The 17929-nt window shown below is 55.2% G+C and overlaps 5 protein-coding genes across 5 annotated transcripts; 2 read left to right on the top strand and 3 right to left on the bottom strand.

The window, feature by feature from the left end:
* Window positions 1-1047: 1047 nt before the first annotated feature.
* Window positions 1048-2883, top strand: PG998_013410 (glycerol kinase; the record flags this gene model as incomplete). The annotated part of the gene is made up of 2 exons (XM_066880226.1): window positions 1048-1355; window positions 1416-2883. The coding sequence occupies 2 exons, from the start codon at window positions 1048-1050 to the stop codon at window positions 2881-2883; spliced, it is 1776 nt and encodes a 591-aa protein (XP_066724365.1).
* Window positions 2884-5127: 2244 nt separating this feature from the next.
* PG998_013409 (uncharacterized protein) lies at window positions 5128-6423 on the top strand (the record flags this gene model as incomplete). The annotated part of the gene is made up of 1 exon (XM_066880225.1): window positions 5128-6423. The coding sequence occupies one exon, from the start codon at window positions 5128-5130 to the stop codon at window positions 6421-6423; it is 1296 nt and encodes a 431-aa protein (XP_066724364.1).
* A 1445-nt stretch (window positions 6424-7868) lies between these two features.
* On the bottom strand, window positions 7869-8647 carry PG998_013408 (uncharacterized protein; the record flags this gene model as incomplete). Its single annotated transcript, XM_066880224.1, has 2 exons — window positions 7869-8345; window positions 8573-8647. 2 exons carry the CDS (start codon window positions 8645-8647, stop codon window positions 7869-7871), a joined length of 552 nt encoding a protein of 183 aa, XP_066724363.1.
* Window positions 8648-11327: 2680 nt separating this feature from the next.
* PG998_013407 (acyltransferase) lies at window positions 11328-13610 on the bottom strand (the record flags this gene model as incomplete). The annotated part of the gene is made up of 1 exon (XM_066880223.1): window positions 11328-13610. The coding sequence occupies one exon, from the start codon at window positions 13608-13610 to the stop codon at window positions 11328-11330; it is 2283 nt and encodes a 760-aa protein (XP_066724362.1).
* Window positions 13611-15164: 1554 nt separating this feature from the next.
* PG998_013406 (Zn-finger in ubiquitin-hydrolase) lies at window positions 15165-17344 on the bottom strand (the record flags this gene model as incomplete). Its single annotated transcript, XM_066880222.1, has 2 exons — window positions 15165-16160; window positions 16211-17344. The coding sequence occupies 2 exons, from the start codon at window positions 17342-17344 to the stop codon at window positions 15165-15167; spliced, it is 2130 nt and encodes a 709-aa protein (XP_066724361.1).
* Window positions 17345-17929: the final 585 nt, after the last annotated feature.

Genomic DNA, 17929 nt, shown 5'->3' with positions numbered 1-17929 from the left:
TCCCGTACTGTCCGCGCCCGCCACCACCACGACCCCCCATCTTCCCAGAACTGCATCCTGCTTGAGCGTTTTAGTCGAGTTACATCCCAGCATCGGAAAACCCACGCAAACAAAACTACCCCGCCCGCGCACAGTAGCAGTCTAGATTGCTGTACGTACCACCAGCCTAACCTACAGTAGTACTCCGAGCTACACATCTGCCACGGCTCAATTCTGTGGGCTGCATTCAACCAAGGTTCGCTTGGCTGCTGCTTTCACTCGGCCTTTGCCTTGGGCATTTCGCAATCCGTTCGTAGGCCCGTCGCTTGCGGCCTGCGACCGAGTACATGCTGCAGACGGCTCGTTGGATGATACAGCTTCAGTAGCAGAACAGACCTGGACCGAGTCACGGAAACCTTTGCTGGCAACCAATTTAGAAAAAAAGAGTCCTCCAAACCGGCATGCGCCAAACGGGGGGAAAACACCATGATTACCGCGCCATACTTGCCTCTGATATTCCTGCCTGCTACCCGCAGTACCTGGCCCCTATCGTTATGTTCTCATAGCCCTCGCCTGCTATGTAGGGGAACCACATTATTGCGCAACCAACCCGCCTGCGCTTACGCGCGCCCATTCCACGCTTGTTCTACCACCGGATCGCGATCCCCTATGCTGCCACCTCCACCCTCCACACTCACAGCCACCTCGTCTGGTCCTGGTCGCCAATACCGTCCCCTCCTCGGGACTCGAAACCCCAAGCTGCCCAGTCCGTTAATGCCCACCGACTGTCGGATCTTGGCCCACTCCTCTGTCTCCTCCCTAGGCCCGCGGGGACACCACCCTAATTGCTGACTACAGGCCGACATCCCACGACTACTTCAAGAGCCAAATCCTCCCCCAGAGTTCTCCGGACAATTCTCCGCCCATTCTTCACATTCCTCCCTCACCACCAACACCTTTCCATACCATTCAACTTCCTTCTCCAAAGAAGACACAACCAAACACCCCCCTATTTTCATGTCAGATTCTGAGCCACCTCATCCAAAGCGCACAAAAACGAACCACCATATGCCTGGACTCATCACCGAAGAGGGCGCCAACGGCGTCCGCCAGGGAGAACCCGCCCCTGCGCCTTACACCAATGGCTACGACAACGGCGCCGACACCAATGGCAACACCAATGGCAACTCCAACGGAAGCATCAATGATCACTACAACCCCTACCGCAATGGCACACAAGAAGTGAACCACGATGACTGGTTCATTGGCAGTGTCGACCAAGGCACAACCTCGTCTCGCTTCATCATTTTCAACAGCTGGGCAGACCCTGTTGCTATGCACCAAATTGAATTCGAGAACCTGTATCCTCAGTCAGGGTATGTGTTTTCTGTACCGTGACCCCTTTCTCCGAACTATAATTAATCGTTTCTTTGCAGATGGCACGACCAGAGCCCCTATGAGCTCCTTGATACTGTTGAGGAGTGTATCGAGAAGGCCACAGAGAAGTTTGTCGCTCTGGGCTACCTCAAGTCCCAGATCAAGGCCATCGGTATTACAAACCAGCGCGAAACAACCATTTGCTGGGACAAGAACACTGGCGAGCCTCTCTGCCAAGCTGTGGTGTGGCCCGATACTCGTACCAAGGACTTGGTACGCGAGCTTAAGGGTCGCCCTGGCGCCGACAAACTCACCGACCTCTGCGGCCTTCCTCTCAGCACGTACCCGTCCAGCGTGAAGCTGATGTGGATGATCAAGCACCATGAAGAAGTCGGCAAGGCTTACGACGAGAGCCGCTTGGCTTTTGGTACTGTCGACTCATGGCTGATTTACAAACTCAACGGCGGAATCGAGAGAAACATTCACGTTACGGACACCACCAACGCAAGCCGTACCATGTTCATGAACTTGCACACCTTGAAGTACGACGATCAACTGTTGAACTTCTTTGAGATCGACCCCTCCAAGGTCACTTTGCCCAAGATTGTGCCCTCTTCCTCTCCTGATGCCTATGGTAGCATCGCCAGAGGTGCCCTCGCGGGTGTCAAGATTGGCGGCTGCTTAGGTGACCAGTCGAGTGCACTGGTTGGTCAATGTGGATTCAATGCCGGCCAGGCCAAGAACACATACGGCACGGGATGCTTCCTGCTGTACAATGTTGGCCACAAGCCTGTCATCTCCAAATACGGCCTGCTTGCCACTGTCGCATATGACTTCGGCGAGGGCAGCGAGCCCGTCTACGCTTTGGAAGGCAGTGTCGCTGTGGCCGGGTCTGGTGTGAAGTTCCTGCTTAACAACCTTGGATTCGAGCGAGATTCGCACCGCATCAGTGCTCTTGCGGAGAGTGTCGAGGACAGCGGCGGTCTGGTGTTCGTCACAGCATTCAGTGGCCTCTTTGCGCCATACTGGATCGACGATGCCAAGGGAACCATATTCGGTATCACCCAGCACACACAACGTGGTCACATTGCCCGCGCAACCCTGGAGGCGACTTGCTTCCAGACGCGAGCCATCCTGGACGCCATGGAGCACGACTCCGGTCACAAGCTTCACTCTTTGGCCGTCGATGGTGGCATGTCCAACAGCGACCTGACGATGCAAACGCAAGCCGATGTGTCGGACATCCAGGTGGCTCGCCCGCCCATGCGCGAAACCACAGCTCTGGGTGCAGCCATCGCGGCAGGCATGGCGGCCGAAGGCTGTGGCTGGGACAGCCTCGAGGATGTGGCGGAGATGATGCGCATCAAGGACCATGTCAAGATCTTCAAGCCGGCCAACGACAAGAAGAAGGTGGCGCGCATGTATGCCAACTGGGAGCGCGCCGTGCAGATGAGCCGCGGGTGGGTCGTCCAAGAAGAGGATGATGGTCCTGAGCACGCTGTGAACATCAAGCAGTCTCAATCCTAGGCCTCCAGTACCTATTTTTGGCTGCTTGGCTGGCTACATTTCAGGGTACAGTCTTTTTTTTTTTGCATTGAAGCGTGGGTCTGGCGCTTGGGAGGAGTTCGTTGGGCTGCATTGCCGGGGAGTCTGAAAGGGGTAAAACCGCCTATAATTTTGAGCGGAACGGGTGATATCCACAACTACCACTATAGCTTTAATGATTGTGTGTATTATTATCAATCAACACTTAATGATCAAATCATCCTTAACAATAACATTACAACCTCAACACGCTGTGATTCATTGTTTGTCTTCTGTTTGCCTTGACCCCAAGCTTTTCTTCCCTCTTCATGACCATAGAAGCGCGCAAGTGATAGTCGCTGTAGGGGTGGGTCTGCGCGTAGAACAATTCGATTCTACCCCGCTGCAGGTGCATGTTTTATACATACATACATATCGTTGCAGTGAATGCAACTACAAAGACGGTCTGGATTGAAAGTTTCCCATGCAGAAGCCCATGGTGGCATGCTGGAGACCCCGAGGGGCAGGTTTCGCGGCTCCCCATAAATACCCAACATGGAGGTTGTGCATCCATGTGACAACGTTGGGGATGGAACCTCGCCTCTCCACCCCTCTGCACATACAGACAAACAAATCTATGCAAGCAACCAAAAGGACGGGCGGCTAAACACTTAACCTCTCCGGAATCCCTACCTGGGCAAAGTCCCATTGCCAGTTCGGGACGGCTGGCACGCGGCAGAGCCAATCACCAACCAACCAACTGATGGTCCCATTCCCATCTGCGCTACTGCACTCACTTACGCAGCAGCGTTTGGCTGACTCCTCTTCTTTACTTTTCTTTTTTTTGTCTTAACGGGCGAGCGAGCGAGCGGAGTTACGAAGCCCTGCCTCGGATGTATTTATGTGGTCGGTCGCTTAGTCGCTTCGTGTGTCGGCACACGAAGCCCTGACTTGCCCTTAGTTTCGCACACGCACTGGATCTTGTCCCGCGACCCGGACAGCGGATGAGACGAGCCGCAAAGCTAGTGTTTTCGCGGGGAGTCTATTTAAGTCATGCCCGTCGCTTGGCTCGTCGTCCGAAGTCGCAGTAGTGGTACAAATGGCCTAGTTTCCATAGGCGTGAGATAAAGGTTGAAACCATGTAACTAGCCTGTTCGCTCTAGCAGTACTAGTATTTGCAGTGCACCTGTTCCATAGACACTGGTGGGATGCTCGCCTCGGCCGAGGAGACCAAAAGAGAGAGAGAGGACAGGAGGATGGAGGAAGGAGGGAAGGACGGAGGAATCAGCAACCCCCTCAGTCTCGCTCGTATCACCGAGGCCGGTCATGCGCCAAGAGCGAAGTATAAAACCATTGAGCTTACGACGACGATGCAATCAAATTGGCCCTCCACAGCTGTGGCATTGTCCGACAGCAGCAGAAACACGAAAACACCAAGCACCGACATCGTGAAGTGATCGGCCTATCCACCTTCTGCTTTGGACGGGGGCGAGAATAGTCGGTTGCGCGTTTTTTCCATATCACCTGGCCCTTCCGCCAAGCCAGAGTGGAATCCCCAGATACGATGGCCTGCTAGTCTAGAACTCTGCGGCATGCACCCTCTTCCACCCTCTGCGACTCTGGTTCCCCCTTTTCCGTCCTTTCCCCATGCCTCCACTCCAATTTTGTTGAACTAGCACAGTATATTCTCTCGGATCTCTCCAGATTTGCAGCTGCCCCGCTCTTGGCCACACACCCAGACGCTGGCTTTCCTCGAAGCCTCCGTAACAGACGGTCCTCCCTCGGTTCGACTCACGATACCTGCCACCCGTCCAGTTTCGAAGCATCAGCCAGCTCTGTTGCAACACGGCGCCGCATCCGGCATCCGGCCTGGCCGACCTGTGCCGCGCCGTGTTCTGCTGCATCGTGTGCTGTGCTGTGCTGTGCTGTGCTGTGGCCTCACAAACACACGCCTGGACACGAGCCCGCGCACTGCCCTTTTGCCCTACACTATTGATTCCCATTTCCCTCGCCCGCCAAGGCAGCACCCCACTTCCCGATCGGAATTCCGAGTTGCAAGGGACGACAGGGGCCATCTCGGTCGGCTCCGGAAGCCCACTCGGCGTTAGGCCAAGTTTTGCATAGCGCAGGACGGGATCGAGCAATCGGCTTGTCGGGAGTGTGGAGGGGGCAGCGAGACGGGCCACCATCTGATAAGATTACCTAAAATACCCCGACTAGCTCCGAGACTCGAATTTCGTTGGCATCATGGCCACCAAAAGACCTCACACCCCGTCGTCCATTCCTACCCATCCCTCGTCTTCCTCCAAACCGACACCGACACCGACACCACCACCGCCGCCGCAACCGCCGCTCAAACAGAAAATGGCCCTGGGCTTCCGATCCCTCGTCGACGGCGCCCGCAAGGCCCTGACGCCGCTCTCGGGAGGCACGCCGGCCTCGCAGCAGGAACCGGCCTCGGCGCGGTCCCTGTTCGCCGCCACCGACGCGGCCGTCGACGGCGAGGCCTGTCTGCACGACTGCGACTCGTGCCACGTCGCCTACCCGCGGGGGTTCAAGATCGACGAGGCCGACGTGCTGTACGGCCACGTCAAGGGCTGGAGCACGCACCTGCTGGTGGCCACGGGCAAGACGGACTGGGTGCGCGACGTCGAGGACGAGAAGGGCTCCGTCATGCAGGCCCTCGGCCGCTGCCCCCAGAAGCCCGCCAACGGCCGCCTCATGCTCAGCGCCAGCAACATCCCCGTCCCCGACAGCCACGCCCACGACGACGCCGAGCGCTACGCCGCGCCCACCACGGTGCTCCTACTACCCGCCTTCCGCCTCGTCGACAACGTGACGCCCGCCGCCGTGCCCACGCTGGTGTCGCGCTTCATCGACGCATCCCCGACCAACGCGAGCCCGCTGGCGCCCGTGACGCTGCCGGAGCGCATCCCCCTGTCTCTCTCTCCCGACCCTACCACCACATCCGAGAACAACGGCCCGCCGCCTTCGGCATCCGACCTGCTGTCGCGCCCCTGCCCGCACGCGGCGCTGATCCTGCTCTGCTCGCAGAAGACGCGCGACGCGCGGTGCGGGCAGTCGGCGCCCCTGCTGCGCAAGGAGCTGGAGCGCCACCTGCGGCCGCTGGGCCTGTTCCGCGACCTCGACGACGAGCGGCCGGGCGGCGTCGGCGTCTACTTCATCTCGCACGTCGGCGGGCACAAGTACTCGGCCAACATGATGGTGTACCGGCGGCCCGACGCGTTCGGCGTCGACGACGTGCAGCGCGCGCTGCACGAGCAGCAGAGCGGCGGGGGCGACCTCAAGCCCGTACCGCAGACGAAAAGGGTCGTCGAGGTCAAGCCTGTGGATGCCGAAGGAGGAGAAGAAGAAGAAGATAGCAGTGACGTTGGCGCTGGGCAGTGTATATGGCTGGCCCGCGTCAAGCCCGAGGACTGCGAGAATATCATCAAATACACCGTGCTGCAGGGCAAAGTGGTCAAGCCGGACACACAACTGCGCGGCGGTTTCGATCGGAGCAAAGGCTTGATGAGTTGGTGAGAGGCAGGTCGCCAGGCCTCTACCACGACTTAAAACCGAGTGCGCATCACACTTGAAACGAAGCTCGGAAAACATGAAATATCACGCATAGCCATGGCTCATTATATGCATTTCAACTCAAAGAAGGGGGTTGATATGCTCGCCAGCATACGAGTAGGACAGCAGCAGTTGCAGTGGGATGAACATAGTGCTGCTCATTCTGCTTGCAGAACGCACCTATCTACCTATATTGCTCTGGAGTGCGTAGGACAGGAGAGCAAGAGTTTGCTTCGCATGTTCTTCGTATGGATGACAGAATTGACATAGACTACTATTACTAGACCTAGAACCGGGAGCATGGAGTCGATGCAGAGAAGGAAGTGGAGGAGCTCAGAGGCGACGGCGCTCATAGCATGTAGACAGGACGTGAATTTGTCCGTATACACCTGGCTCTCGGCATCTATCCTCCCCTCCCCAAAGGGGGAAATAAGCATGACGTTCACGGGACACGAGAATTGAAACGCATACATATTACCTGCATATGCACTCTTTTTTGGATGCACGTGTAGCCATGAAGGTTAGACCTCAGACCAGATGGTGGCTCAGATTAGGTATATCGCAACTTAAAACGTTCTCAGGGTCCTGCCGCCACGCATAGACTTCCCTGGCTGCAACGCGGCCCTCCCGCCCTTGCATGGGATGAAAAGTATCAGATGACTAGGAGACAGTCCAGCATCCAACCGCACATGTGGCGGTATGGCGCAACATTGGCAAACTATAAGTGAACTTCGATGATGGTAAGCGAAACAAATAATAACAATCGTATGGTTGCCACGGACGGCGTAGCGACGATCACAGACAGTAGATGTGAAGTTTTAGTTCATGGGTATCTATTGAGTATCTTTGCATGTATATCTCTCCAGCCCCCCTCTCCTTCCTCTCAGGCCAGAGACTTACACTCCTGACCCCGACAGTGCGTCGTTGTTGTATGTTTTCGTAGTGTTTTGGTCTAAGCGAGAGATAGGAGTATCGATTGTGTAGCTCGTATCGTCTCGTAAGATAAAAATATATACAAATGCCACATGTATGTACACGCGTTCCTCAATGTTGTCTCCAAGAACCCAGCCTGCCTTCTCGACCGCAAGATAATGAAGGGCTAACGGTGGACAGACGTCGGGGGAGGTTGAGTAAAACAAACACGGTGTGTATGTCGCAGTCGAAACAAAAATAACGCCTTTGGTATATGAAACGCCGTTTTCCGTAGCAAGCAACGTGCTAAGATGATGAATGACGAGAGCCCGAGGCGTAAAAGACAAATGCTGCAAATGCCAAGCAGATGGATATAGTGAGTGATGTGTTCTGGTGGTAAGTTTGATATTTGTTGATTTGTGTGTTCTCGCTAGGACTCGGGCAGGGTGGCTGAGGCGAGAGATGTTATACTGGAGGAAGCTACCAGGAGAAGCTCTCTAGTACAGCCTAACACCTTGGGCCGCATCGCCGGCCTTGTCGGCAACGCCCGTCTCTCTAGCCCACCGCACATCCCATTCCTTCTCGTTGTCTGTGTTGAAGACGATTTCGCCTCGGCTTCCGATAGAGAGTGGCCTGGACCGCTGGATGAATGAGCCCCGGGACTTGCGACCCCATTCCTTCTGGCTCCTGTGCTTCCTCCATTTGGCCGCCAGGCAGCGCGCCAAGATCCAGAGCAGGACGAGGCCCACGGCGCTGCCTACGGCGCATACGCCGGCATGGCGCGCGGCAATGCGCGAGTAAGACTCGCCCGAGTCGATGGCCTTGGCGGACTGGTAGACAAACTCGTGAAAGCCGGGTTCCAGGTGCTTTATCGTCGACGATGTGGCCGTGGTTATCTTGCGCGGGATGGCATGGCGCGACATATACGAGAGATCGGACAAGGAAGGCGCGAATGCACGGAAGTCGGTACAGCGCTGTATGAACAGGCGATGTTGTTAGCAATCAAGCAGGCAGACATGGGAGGAGAGAAGCTGAAGCTAGCTTTCCAAGCCGAACTTAAGTTAACAAGTCTGGTGGAGACGCCAGACAGTCTCAGTTTCGCGTCATGGGGAGGGATGGAGGGTGGAAGATGGGGTATGGGGTATGCGAAGAAGGGATGACAGATGCTTAAAGAACGGAGAAGGGATGATGTGAAACTTACGCCATCGACGGGAGCGGCGCCGATTAACGGCAGCGTGTATGCGCTCAGGAAGAGCAGCGCGGGCAAGAATTGCATGGCGAGCGATGTTTCTTGGACGGGCGGTCGTGTTTCGCGAGTCTGCCTACTAGTCCGACAGACAACGGGGGGACGGCGCGTAGTACTCCAAGCTCGCTATGGCGTGTGTGTCGACGGGTATCCAGGGACAGACTCTTGTTCGAGCCCAGACAGTCGCAATTGAGAGGGATTGAAGCCGGCGGGACGAGTATATCAAGCTTCAACCTGACAGCGTCGAGACCATGCCAAGTCGGTATGATTCGGTGTGTGTGGTATAGTGGCACCCCAAATCGCGAAGCAAACGAGGTATTCAAAGTGGTCGAGGCCCCTTCGGCGATTATCGTCTTGTTTATTGTCTTGCTGCCCTTTCTTTTGTCGGGTTGTTCCAGTTCAATTAAGAACTCTAACTATATGGGTGGGAAGAGGGATGCGAAGGGGGGGATCGGTCACAAGAAAAAGGAACAGCTTGACAGGCAGGAGGAGCGCATGGATACAGTAATAAGCCTGCCTGGTCTTTTCTTGGGTTGGCTTGGGGGTGGAAGGATGATGATGCTGGGTGGGAAGGGGGGCCCGAGAATAAAAAGCAGAGGACGGGAAGGAAGGGAAGGGGAATCGGGGGACGGATGCTGAGATACGATACCAGGCAAGATCAACGTAACCGACTGAGTGTAAGTGACAGACAGACAGACAGACAGACCAGACAGTGACAGACTGCTGTTGTCTTTGCCTGGTAGCCTGGAGAGAGAGACAGAGAGAGAGAGGAGAGAGAAGGATGCAGATCCCTGCCTGTGATTCCCCGTCGCCGGCCGTGTGTGGTCCCCAAGCAGGAGCCAAGACTCCCCCGTTAGTGCTAGCTGCTGGCCTTGACTGCCTTGGGGCCCGCCAAAGCCTTGCCAGACCAAATTAAGCAAGAGACAACAGAAGGCTGGGACCGGCCGCAGCCAATCAGGCCCGGGCTGACTGTGCAAAGAGTGGGCGATGCCGACGAGCTTCGACCCGAAATGACGACCGGCTTGCATGAGCCAAGGCCGCCCAAGCCCACCCAGAACCTGCTAGCTCTCTAGCTCTGCCCATTTTGCTCTCAGCTCCTCTTCTTTTCAATCTCGCTTTTTTTCATCTTTCCCTAATCAATTGCGCCCTTGCACGTCGTAGTGTGGAAGTGTGGAAGTGTAGCCTCTCTAGCCTCTCGCCTCCCGAACTTCCCCCAGACTTTTGTCGCTTCCGGCTACTGGCTAGAATCTTGGTCCGGTCTGACTGACTCGGGTCGTACATAAGGCAGCCCATCTGCGCCACCCCAAGAGGTAATGTAGCAGGTAAATCACTTGTAGGCCATGCGATGCATGCACGATACGACTTATGTACATATCTGTCGATCTAAGGTGGGATGCTATTAATAAACCCAATGGGCTGTGGCGCAGAGTGCGGAATGCAGAGTCAACGTGAACTTCGCGTGGCTCAGGCCGTTTCGTCTTTTCATCCTTCGACCTCCCTCCGACGAACAACAGACTGACTTCTTCCTTGCGGCGCTGCCTGCTCTCTCTCTGTCTGCCCTCGTGGGGTGTGGGAGGTCTCGGTGTGTCGCCCCCTCTCCCGTTGTGCCGACGAGCCGAGCCCAGACATGACATTCCTCGATTCCATCGACAACACCCACATAGAACTTGCAGATGATGACACAAGACGCCAGAGGAGACATGCATCTTGCCTGCTTACTTGCCCTACAGGCCGAGTGACGATTGGGGGCCGCCCCTTGGCACTGGGGATTTGGGGGGGGATACAAAGATTTTTTTCCCCCTTGGCCCTGTACAATTGCTCCGTAAGGACCAATCGAACCACCCAAACCTGTCGACCGACCCGACTGCAGTACTCCGCGAGTTGCTCCGGCGATCGCGATTCCCTCAATGACGTATCCTGGCAGCTGCTCCGCGACCCCATCTGCTACTGCAAAGCTGACATGATGTGACGAGCGGTATATATGAAAAACGTGCTATACCTTTCTGCGTATTTGCCGTATATGCCTGTGACCTGTGACCGATCCTGTCGATCCAGTCGTTCCCATCACATCAGAGGGGCCTGTCCTTTATCCGTCGCAGAAGCCTCGGCATTCGCTGTCTTCTAGCCTTATGACTAACACCCTCCATGTGCTGTGTGCTACGGTCGCATTTTCCTGGCAGTCATCATCGGCCGTAAAACAACATGCTAATATCTCACCCGATGCATATCAACACATGTTCTCTTACTATTTTCGGTACCACTACTAACATGGAGTTTAGTGCTATATGCAAAAGCCCGCTGTGGCGGTGTCTACAGTTGAAACTAAGGACTAGTTTTGAGTCCTCTGGTAGGTGCGCTAGACCACATGGATTATATTCGACATATGTATTGTATGTATGAGTGTGTATGCTAAGTCGGATAGCGCCACCGCCCTAAGTTAGGTCCGGGGTCATGGCTACTACCTTCATACGATATTCAACTCCCAAATTAGGAAACGCTCGTCCAACGCCTCAATGCTGTAGAAGATGTGCATGTCTGGGCGGCTACACAGTCACCAAGCCAGCCCAAGACAGGTCCCCAAAGCGGTACTGCTTGCAGCTCAACATGCTATGGGGGTTTCTCGCCGTTTTCTCTCTCCATATACTAGCTAGTGCCCCGGCATCGGGCTGAAGGTAATAATAGGGACAGGCGTACCGAGCCCAAGACTGCTCTAGGTATACTTCTTGATCTCCTCCCAAGAGCCGTCCTGGCTACTGTCTGGCTCGGTCCCGTCATCGCTGCCCACGTGGCTCTTGCGTCGCCGCATCTGCCCGCGCTCCGCCATCGCTTCACGGATCTTGCTGTTCGCCTTCTCGAAACCCTCCTTAGAGTCGAGTGTGGTGAAGCCCGTGATGGGGAACGCACCGGAACCGAAGCCCCCGCCGCTGCTGCTGCTCCGGCTGCGGTCCCGCGAGGGCGGGCGGGTAGGGAACATGGCGACGCGGCCAATGTTGGAGAAGGACTCGTTGCGAGGCAGGGCTCGACTGGATGCTGTGGTGTTTTGGCGCGTGATCATGGGGGGCGTACCCACGCTGACGGGAGAGCTCGGTTCGCTGAGGCTCGCAGGTTCTGGCAAGCTGGTGACGCCGCCAGGGAAGGCCGGATCCTTGATGAGACGGTTCTTTTCGAAGTCGTCGTACATGTCAGGTCCCAGTTCATTAATCGTGGCAACTACTTGGTCGGCAAGCTGGGCACGTTGTTGGCGGATTTGGTGGAAGCTGTAGCTAGACGAGGGGTTGAGGCACAGGATGAGAGGTCGCAGAGATTTGGCAATATCCATGCCAACTTCTCCGAACCGGAGCGCCGCAAAGGTGATGGCGGGACATACAGCCCAGCTGGCGAAGAAGATGACCCACCAAGGAAGCCAGTCCGGGGCGTATCCAAAGCACCGAGTGTATGCCAACAAAATACTATAGAAATGGTAGACCACCGGTGCCAAAGCCATAGCAACGAGAATCTTCCATGTGGCCATAACGTCGCGACCGGCAATCTTGACCGTGGATCCGGCCAGGGCGGTTGCAGCCTTCTTGATACTGATCACTTTCGAGACAAGGAAGATGGGCGCAAAGAGGACCAAGCCGGGAACCACTCCAATCGCGAGGACACAGAGTTTCAAAACCCTCCACAGAAGTAGCAGGACCACCTTGGGAATGAACGCCCTCGCGTGCTCGACTTGGTGGTCCTTGACATTTAGGTAGCGAAGCTCGTCGTTGTACTTCTTGATTCGGGTCAGAACGTCAATGATGCGGGGATCGTCCTTGAATTTGGAGAAGCCCTTGGCCAGCTTGCGGTTGAGCTCAACAATGTGAGATAGGGGCAACTTCTTGCCCGTCATATACAGTCTCCTAGCTGCCTGAATCGACATGAGAGTATCGTAATCCGGCGTAGAAACTGTCACCGACTTCAAAGACATGGTGCACATATCCAGAAGCTGGGCAATAGCTTCTCGTCGCTCATTGTTCTGGTAGAGCGTCACCAGATCCGGCGGCACCGAGAACGGCTGCCCAAATTCCACAACAGCTCGCGATCGAAACTTGTGAGGGTGGAAATAGTTCATGCCCACCGGCACGATGGTCAGGCCGCAGTCGGGATCCTGTGCGAGGGTGCCCAGAGCCATGATGGCAACGCCTGCCTTCAGTGGCAAGAGCTCGGTTCGGTCATGGCTGCCACCTTCGGGGAAGATACCCACGCAACCGCCAGATCGGAGCCGATCGAACACAGCTTGGTAGACCTTGCTCTGGTCGATGCGAGGGGCGAGCTTGTATTTCGTGCCCGCGAAGCCCGGCTTCGGGCCGTTGAGCTGCGGGTTGGTGAACCTGCCCTCCTCGCTGATGTCCTCACGGCCCGTGAGCTGAAACAGCGAGACCTTTCCCTTAAAAGCTCTCTTGGTCCGAATCTCCTCGGGTCCCACGATTTCCAGAATGTCCACATTCGTGCCCGACTGGCCCTTGACCGAGGGCAGGAAGATCATGCCGCCCACCTCGGCATCCCGTTCAAAGTTTGTGCCGACGCCGCGGATGATGTTGGGGTTGTTGATGGGGTCGGGCATGTAGACGAGACCGGGCTTGGGCTTCGCCGAGTCTTGGGCGCGGCCGACGGGGACGGAACCGACCTGGCGCGAACCCCAGCCGATGAAGCCATGAACCGATTTCTGGGCGATAAGCAGCGACACGCGCCTGTGGGCTTCGTTGCGCAGGGTACGTTGCAGAATGATAGCGTCGACGAACTGGTTCGCGTGTGGCGCGGCGATGAAGAGGACCGGGCCCGATCTAGGCACGTACCAGGAGCCTCTATGATGAACCTCGCGGAAGAACAGGTCAATAACGATGGAAATTCCCCAGAGGAAAGCATCGTATTTCCAGTTGCTCATAGGATATAGTTCCTTGCCGGGATTGGTGTCGCTCTCGGCCGGCTTCGCAGGAGCTTGCTGCTCCTTGGAAGTATTGTCCGACATGGCGTCGTTGGTCTCGGCAGTCTCGTGGGCGGGGGTTACTCGGTCGGATAAGGGGGTTGTGGCGAAGTAGAAGCCGAAGATTGTGTCGCCAGTCGTCCAAAAAGTGCGACCACTGGTTGGGCGAGAGGCTAGTCGGGATACAGCAAGCACACGACGCTGTGGTCTGATAACCAGACTGAGTCGGCGTGCCAACTAGTGTTCCAAGAAAGAATTGCGCCCGTCTAGGAGTGGCAAGGTGTCAGGATCGCGTAGGCAAAGAGGTCTCGAATCGAATTGGTATGGGACGGAGCAGCGAGGGCCGAGGTATATAAACTATCGTGCTGCCTTGGGTCTCGCAGATATCGCACTGTCGCACATGCAAGTATAGCACGATATAGGCGTGGTGTGCAAATCACCTGCGGAGGCGCATAACCGGAAGACCAGGGTGCCCAAATCAAAGCGATGGTGATAAGGCCGAGTCGACCAGATAGCCAACCAAAAATAAAATAAAAATCCGCAAGTCGGTTTGTAACCTTCCTAGTTTGAAAAGACGAAAGATAGGGGACGCAGATGTTGTTGAACGTGGTTTTCGCAAGGAAATACTGGATGGGCTAGATGTCTTTTTTTTCACACACCTAACAACCGTTCATCGTCATGGGCATCATTGTGGCATGTAGATCTTGTTGCTGGGCTACTTTTGACTGGAGCTGGGCGTCGACAATGCCACTCAAGCTACCTAAATCGCATGTTACCAGAAAGCATTGTTGTTTTATTCGCCGCCCCCTTATGATAGGCCCGTCCTTTTCTTTCATTCTATTCTTTCTCCCACACTGCAATTGGGCTGGAAATTTTCTACTGGGCGCCATCAGGGCTCAACCTCAATAGCTAACTCCTTAACAAGGTTTTCTGGTGGCATCTCTACGACCACTTACTAGGCCAATTCGTGGTGTTCCTGTATATTTACTTACCTTAGTTGTTTTTCTTCCCTTTCACCTGTTCTTCTTTTCCTTCGTTCCGCTCTGGTGGGGGTTAAGACCTGGGGCGGGGCGCGGTGGCGTCCAAACCCCCTAACTTACCCCTCGCTCCTCTTGAGCACCCCTAGAATAAGCAAAGTCGCAAGATAGTTTGTATGTATCAGACGTGCATTGGGAGCAACGATTTGACCACAGGCATGTAAGAGCTGTCTGCCATGTCGAACATGATAGGTTACATCATGTAGCCGGCATATGCAGTACCGGGTCTCTTGCATCCCAACAAAACAATTCATTTTTGGAGAGATACGAGCATTATGGCGCCGCCGTGACTTCATAGGCGGAAATAAACACAATTAAACGTTTATTATCGTTCACTAAACCTGATCTAAGTCAGGAACTGGCCGCAGCTAATAACCAAGGTCGGACGGACGGCTGAACCGATGAGAACTTTAAGCCAGCTAGTATACAACTCTCGTCGACAATCTTCGAGCTCGTTATTTGCCAAGAGGGTTGCCTCAAATGGCCTCACAAGAGCCGATACCGCGGGCCGGCTATAGGGTAAGAACGCTCGCTGTGTGCGCTTGGCTGATGCCCCGTCCCCTTAGCCCTTGGCCCTGCCTTTGCCCTTCTTCCGCTTGCTCTCAGGAACACTGGCGCTGCCGGCCTCCAACTCCTCTTGTTCGACGGCTCCTTCGGCCTCCATCTCCTTGAGCTTCTCCTGGCCGCTAATAAACATGCTCAGGTCATGGTTCTGGTCCTTCAGGTCCGCATTCTCCACTTGAAGACCCTTGACCTGCTCTCCGAGATTTTCCATCTCCTTGCTGACGTGCTCAAGACGCTTCATGAGCCCCTCGTTCACCAGCTTCTCCTCTTGCAGGCTCTTACTCAGGTTGCGAGCCAGGTCCGTAGACTTCGTAGCACGTACACGCTCGCGAGCAATATCCTTCTCCAAATTTGGGAGTGTATCAGACGTGAAGACTTGGTGCTCTGCTTTCAGTGATCGCAGTTCTTTGAGCGCTTCCGTGGCTTGCGCTGCCGCCGCCTCGGCATCTGCTGAGGCCTTGGCCGCCTTGTCAGCCGCCTTTGAGAGCATTTCTTCAAAGTAAACGCGCTGGCTCTCAAGCTGGCTCGTCAGTAGATGGGTGTATTCTATGCCAATGCTGTCGAGCTTAGCACGGGGTACCACATCTTGTTGCTCACGGGGTTGGTCGTGATGGCCTGGCAACTCGACAACCTTGCCTTCCCCCTTCTCTCTAATTAGGCGGTGCACCCAAATATCTCCAGCATAATCCCATACGTGTTGAGTATCGAGCTCTAGGGCGAAAGTGTGTGCAGTGTCCTTCCAGTGCTCCTTTGCATGGCCGCCTTTGTATCTTCCACAGCCTACATTGCCGCAAATGAGACAGATCCACAAGTCGTCGGGCGAGTCACATACGGCACAGAGATTAGAGACATGAGATCCAAAGGGCTGTGCGAATGGGTTCCCGACATCACCGTGCGCCGCTGTAGAAGATGAGGAACCACCATTGGCATCGTTGGGGATAGCAAGCGAAGGATTGGTATGTCGGCAAACCGGGCACCCTGTCCCCCTCCACTTCTGCAGGCAAGAGCAATGGAAAACGTGTTGACAAGGTATAGTCAGTAGACCGGTCGTATCGTCCATGCGCTCAAGACAGACCGGACAAGTCGGCAGCTCGATGAGGTTCGGTGTCGGAGGAGGGAAAGGCCTGAGGGATCGGTCGCTCCGCTTGGGATGGAAGGTGTAAAGGGGTCTTGGCTTAAATCAGGGAAGCTCTCGTTAGACCGCGTCGGCGTCTCGAACGTGATGGACCGAATGAACGCGATGGTACACGTCTCGGGCTCGATGTCGTTGAATACTTTGCCATCAAACTCCCTCTTGAACATATAGGCGCGTTTGCTGTCGCGAAACTTCAGCAGAACCAGGTATCGATTCAATCGACCCGTCATGACCATCCTGTAGTGGCTGACCTGATCTTTCCATTTCTCCCCAACAAAGCCAAGAAAGTCACTGGGTGACAAGTAACTAGGAACTGCTGGTATGCACAACGTGGTGCAATCCACCCCCTCGAACCGCTCTGGGTCCCCCACCTCTTCGGCACCAGCAAGCGCTGCCAGCTCGGGCGTTTCCTCGACCTCTCGATATAGATGAACGATGCCCCAGCCGATACTGGTATTTTTGGTCTTCAGGGGCAAGAATCTTGCCTTTGTAGCTTTGCCCGTACTTCCCATATATGGCCCTACTATCGCCGCAGCTGTGGATGATGTTGAGCTAGAATTGGCGGCTGCCATGGCCTTGCTGGCGCTTTCGGTCGGGGTAGCCATGTCTAGACCATGAACACTGAGCTGATTAAAGCGCCAGTCTCTCGCAGCCGTCTGTGGCTTGATGGCAGCATAAGACGGAGGCGGAGGAAAGCTTGCTGTCCGCTGGTGAAGCTGACGATATTGTCTCTCGTTCAGGAGAACACGGTTCGGTTCGACCTCGCTGGCAGTGGGCCGCGGCGTCCCGCAATCTATGAGACCACAATCGGGCTCGGACTTGTAATTTCCAGAGGGCTGGGCAGCGCTTGCTGAGGGCAACTGCCTATGGATGCGGTTGTGAGGAGTGGCTTCTTGGGTATGCGCCGGAAGCTCGCCGAAGATATCGAAGTGTTTAGGCGGCAGCCAGATGGGAATGTTGGACTTGCCCTTGGCTTCGGATCGAGATTGTGGAGTCGGTGTAGAGTAAAGCTCGAATCGTAGGTGGTAATAATATGACGGCATGTCTTGATCGCAGTGCTGGTTAAGTTCTTCCAGTAAGAACAGTTGAATGATTAGTTCGTGCGTTCTTCGAGCGATTCCCACGACCCAGTGACGTCCGTACTCGTCCAAAACAAGAGACGGCAATCACCACCATGTGGCGAATGCAAGGTCACTTCTCATGGGGGCAACAGGATCTCAGCTTTCCGCAAGCAGTCGAGGGTAGGCAGACGCCTCATACTTCGGCTCTGGGTTGAAAGTGGCTGTGGTTGTAGCGAAGGCAAGATTCCGTTCTAGCCTGCCCAACCATCGAAGGTTTGGTAGGTAACGAGCGGAACGAAGTGGGGGAAAGAAACACCCGCCCGCTAACCGCGACGTCACATTCTAGTATCAGATAAAGGTCACCAGATAATACAGAATACAAGTATGCATTCTCGTACACAAGTTACGCATGACCCGACACGATTCAACATTCCCATGGGCACTCGAGTCTGTTGGATTGAACCCCCGTCTACTTAGATAGGTGAATTATGTTAATGGACAGCAAGCGTCGGTTGCATAATCCTTACACACTAATTGATGTAGTATCACATAGAACGGCAATTATTT

Source organism: Apiospora kogelbergensis, assembly GCF_038363985.1.
Source record: "Apiospora kogelbergensis strain CBS 113332 chromosome Unknown utg000009l_segment0_segment0, whole genome shotgun sequence".
Lineage (NCBI taxonomy): Eukaryota > Fungi > Ascomycota > Sordariomycetes > Amphisphaeriales > Apiosporaceae > Apiospora > Apiospora kogelbergensis.
The sequence above is the reverse complement of the archived record's forward strand: the minus strand, read 5'-3'. Positions and strand labels throughout refer to the sequence as shown.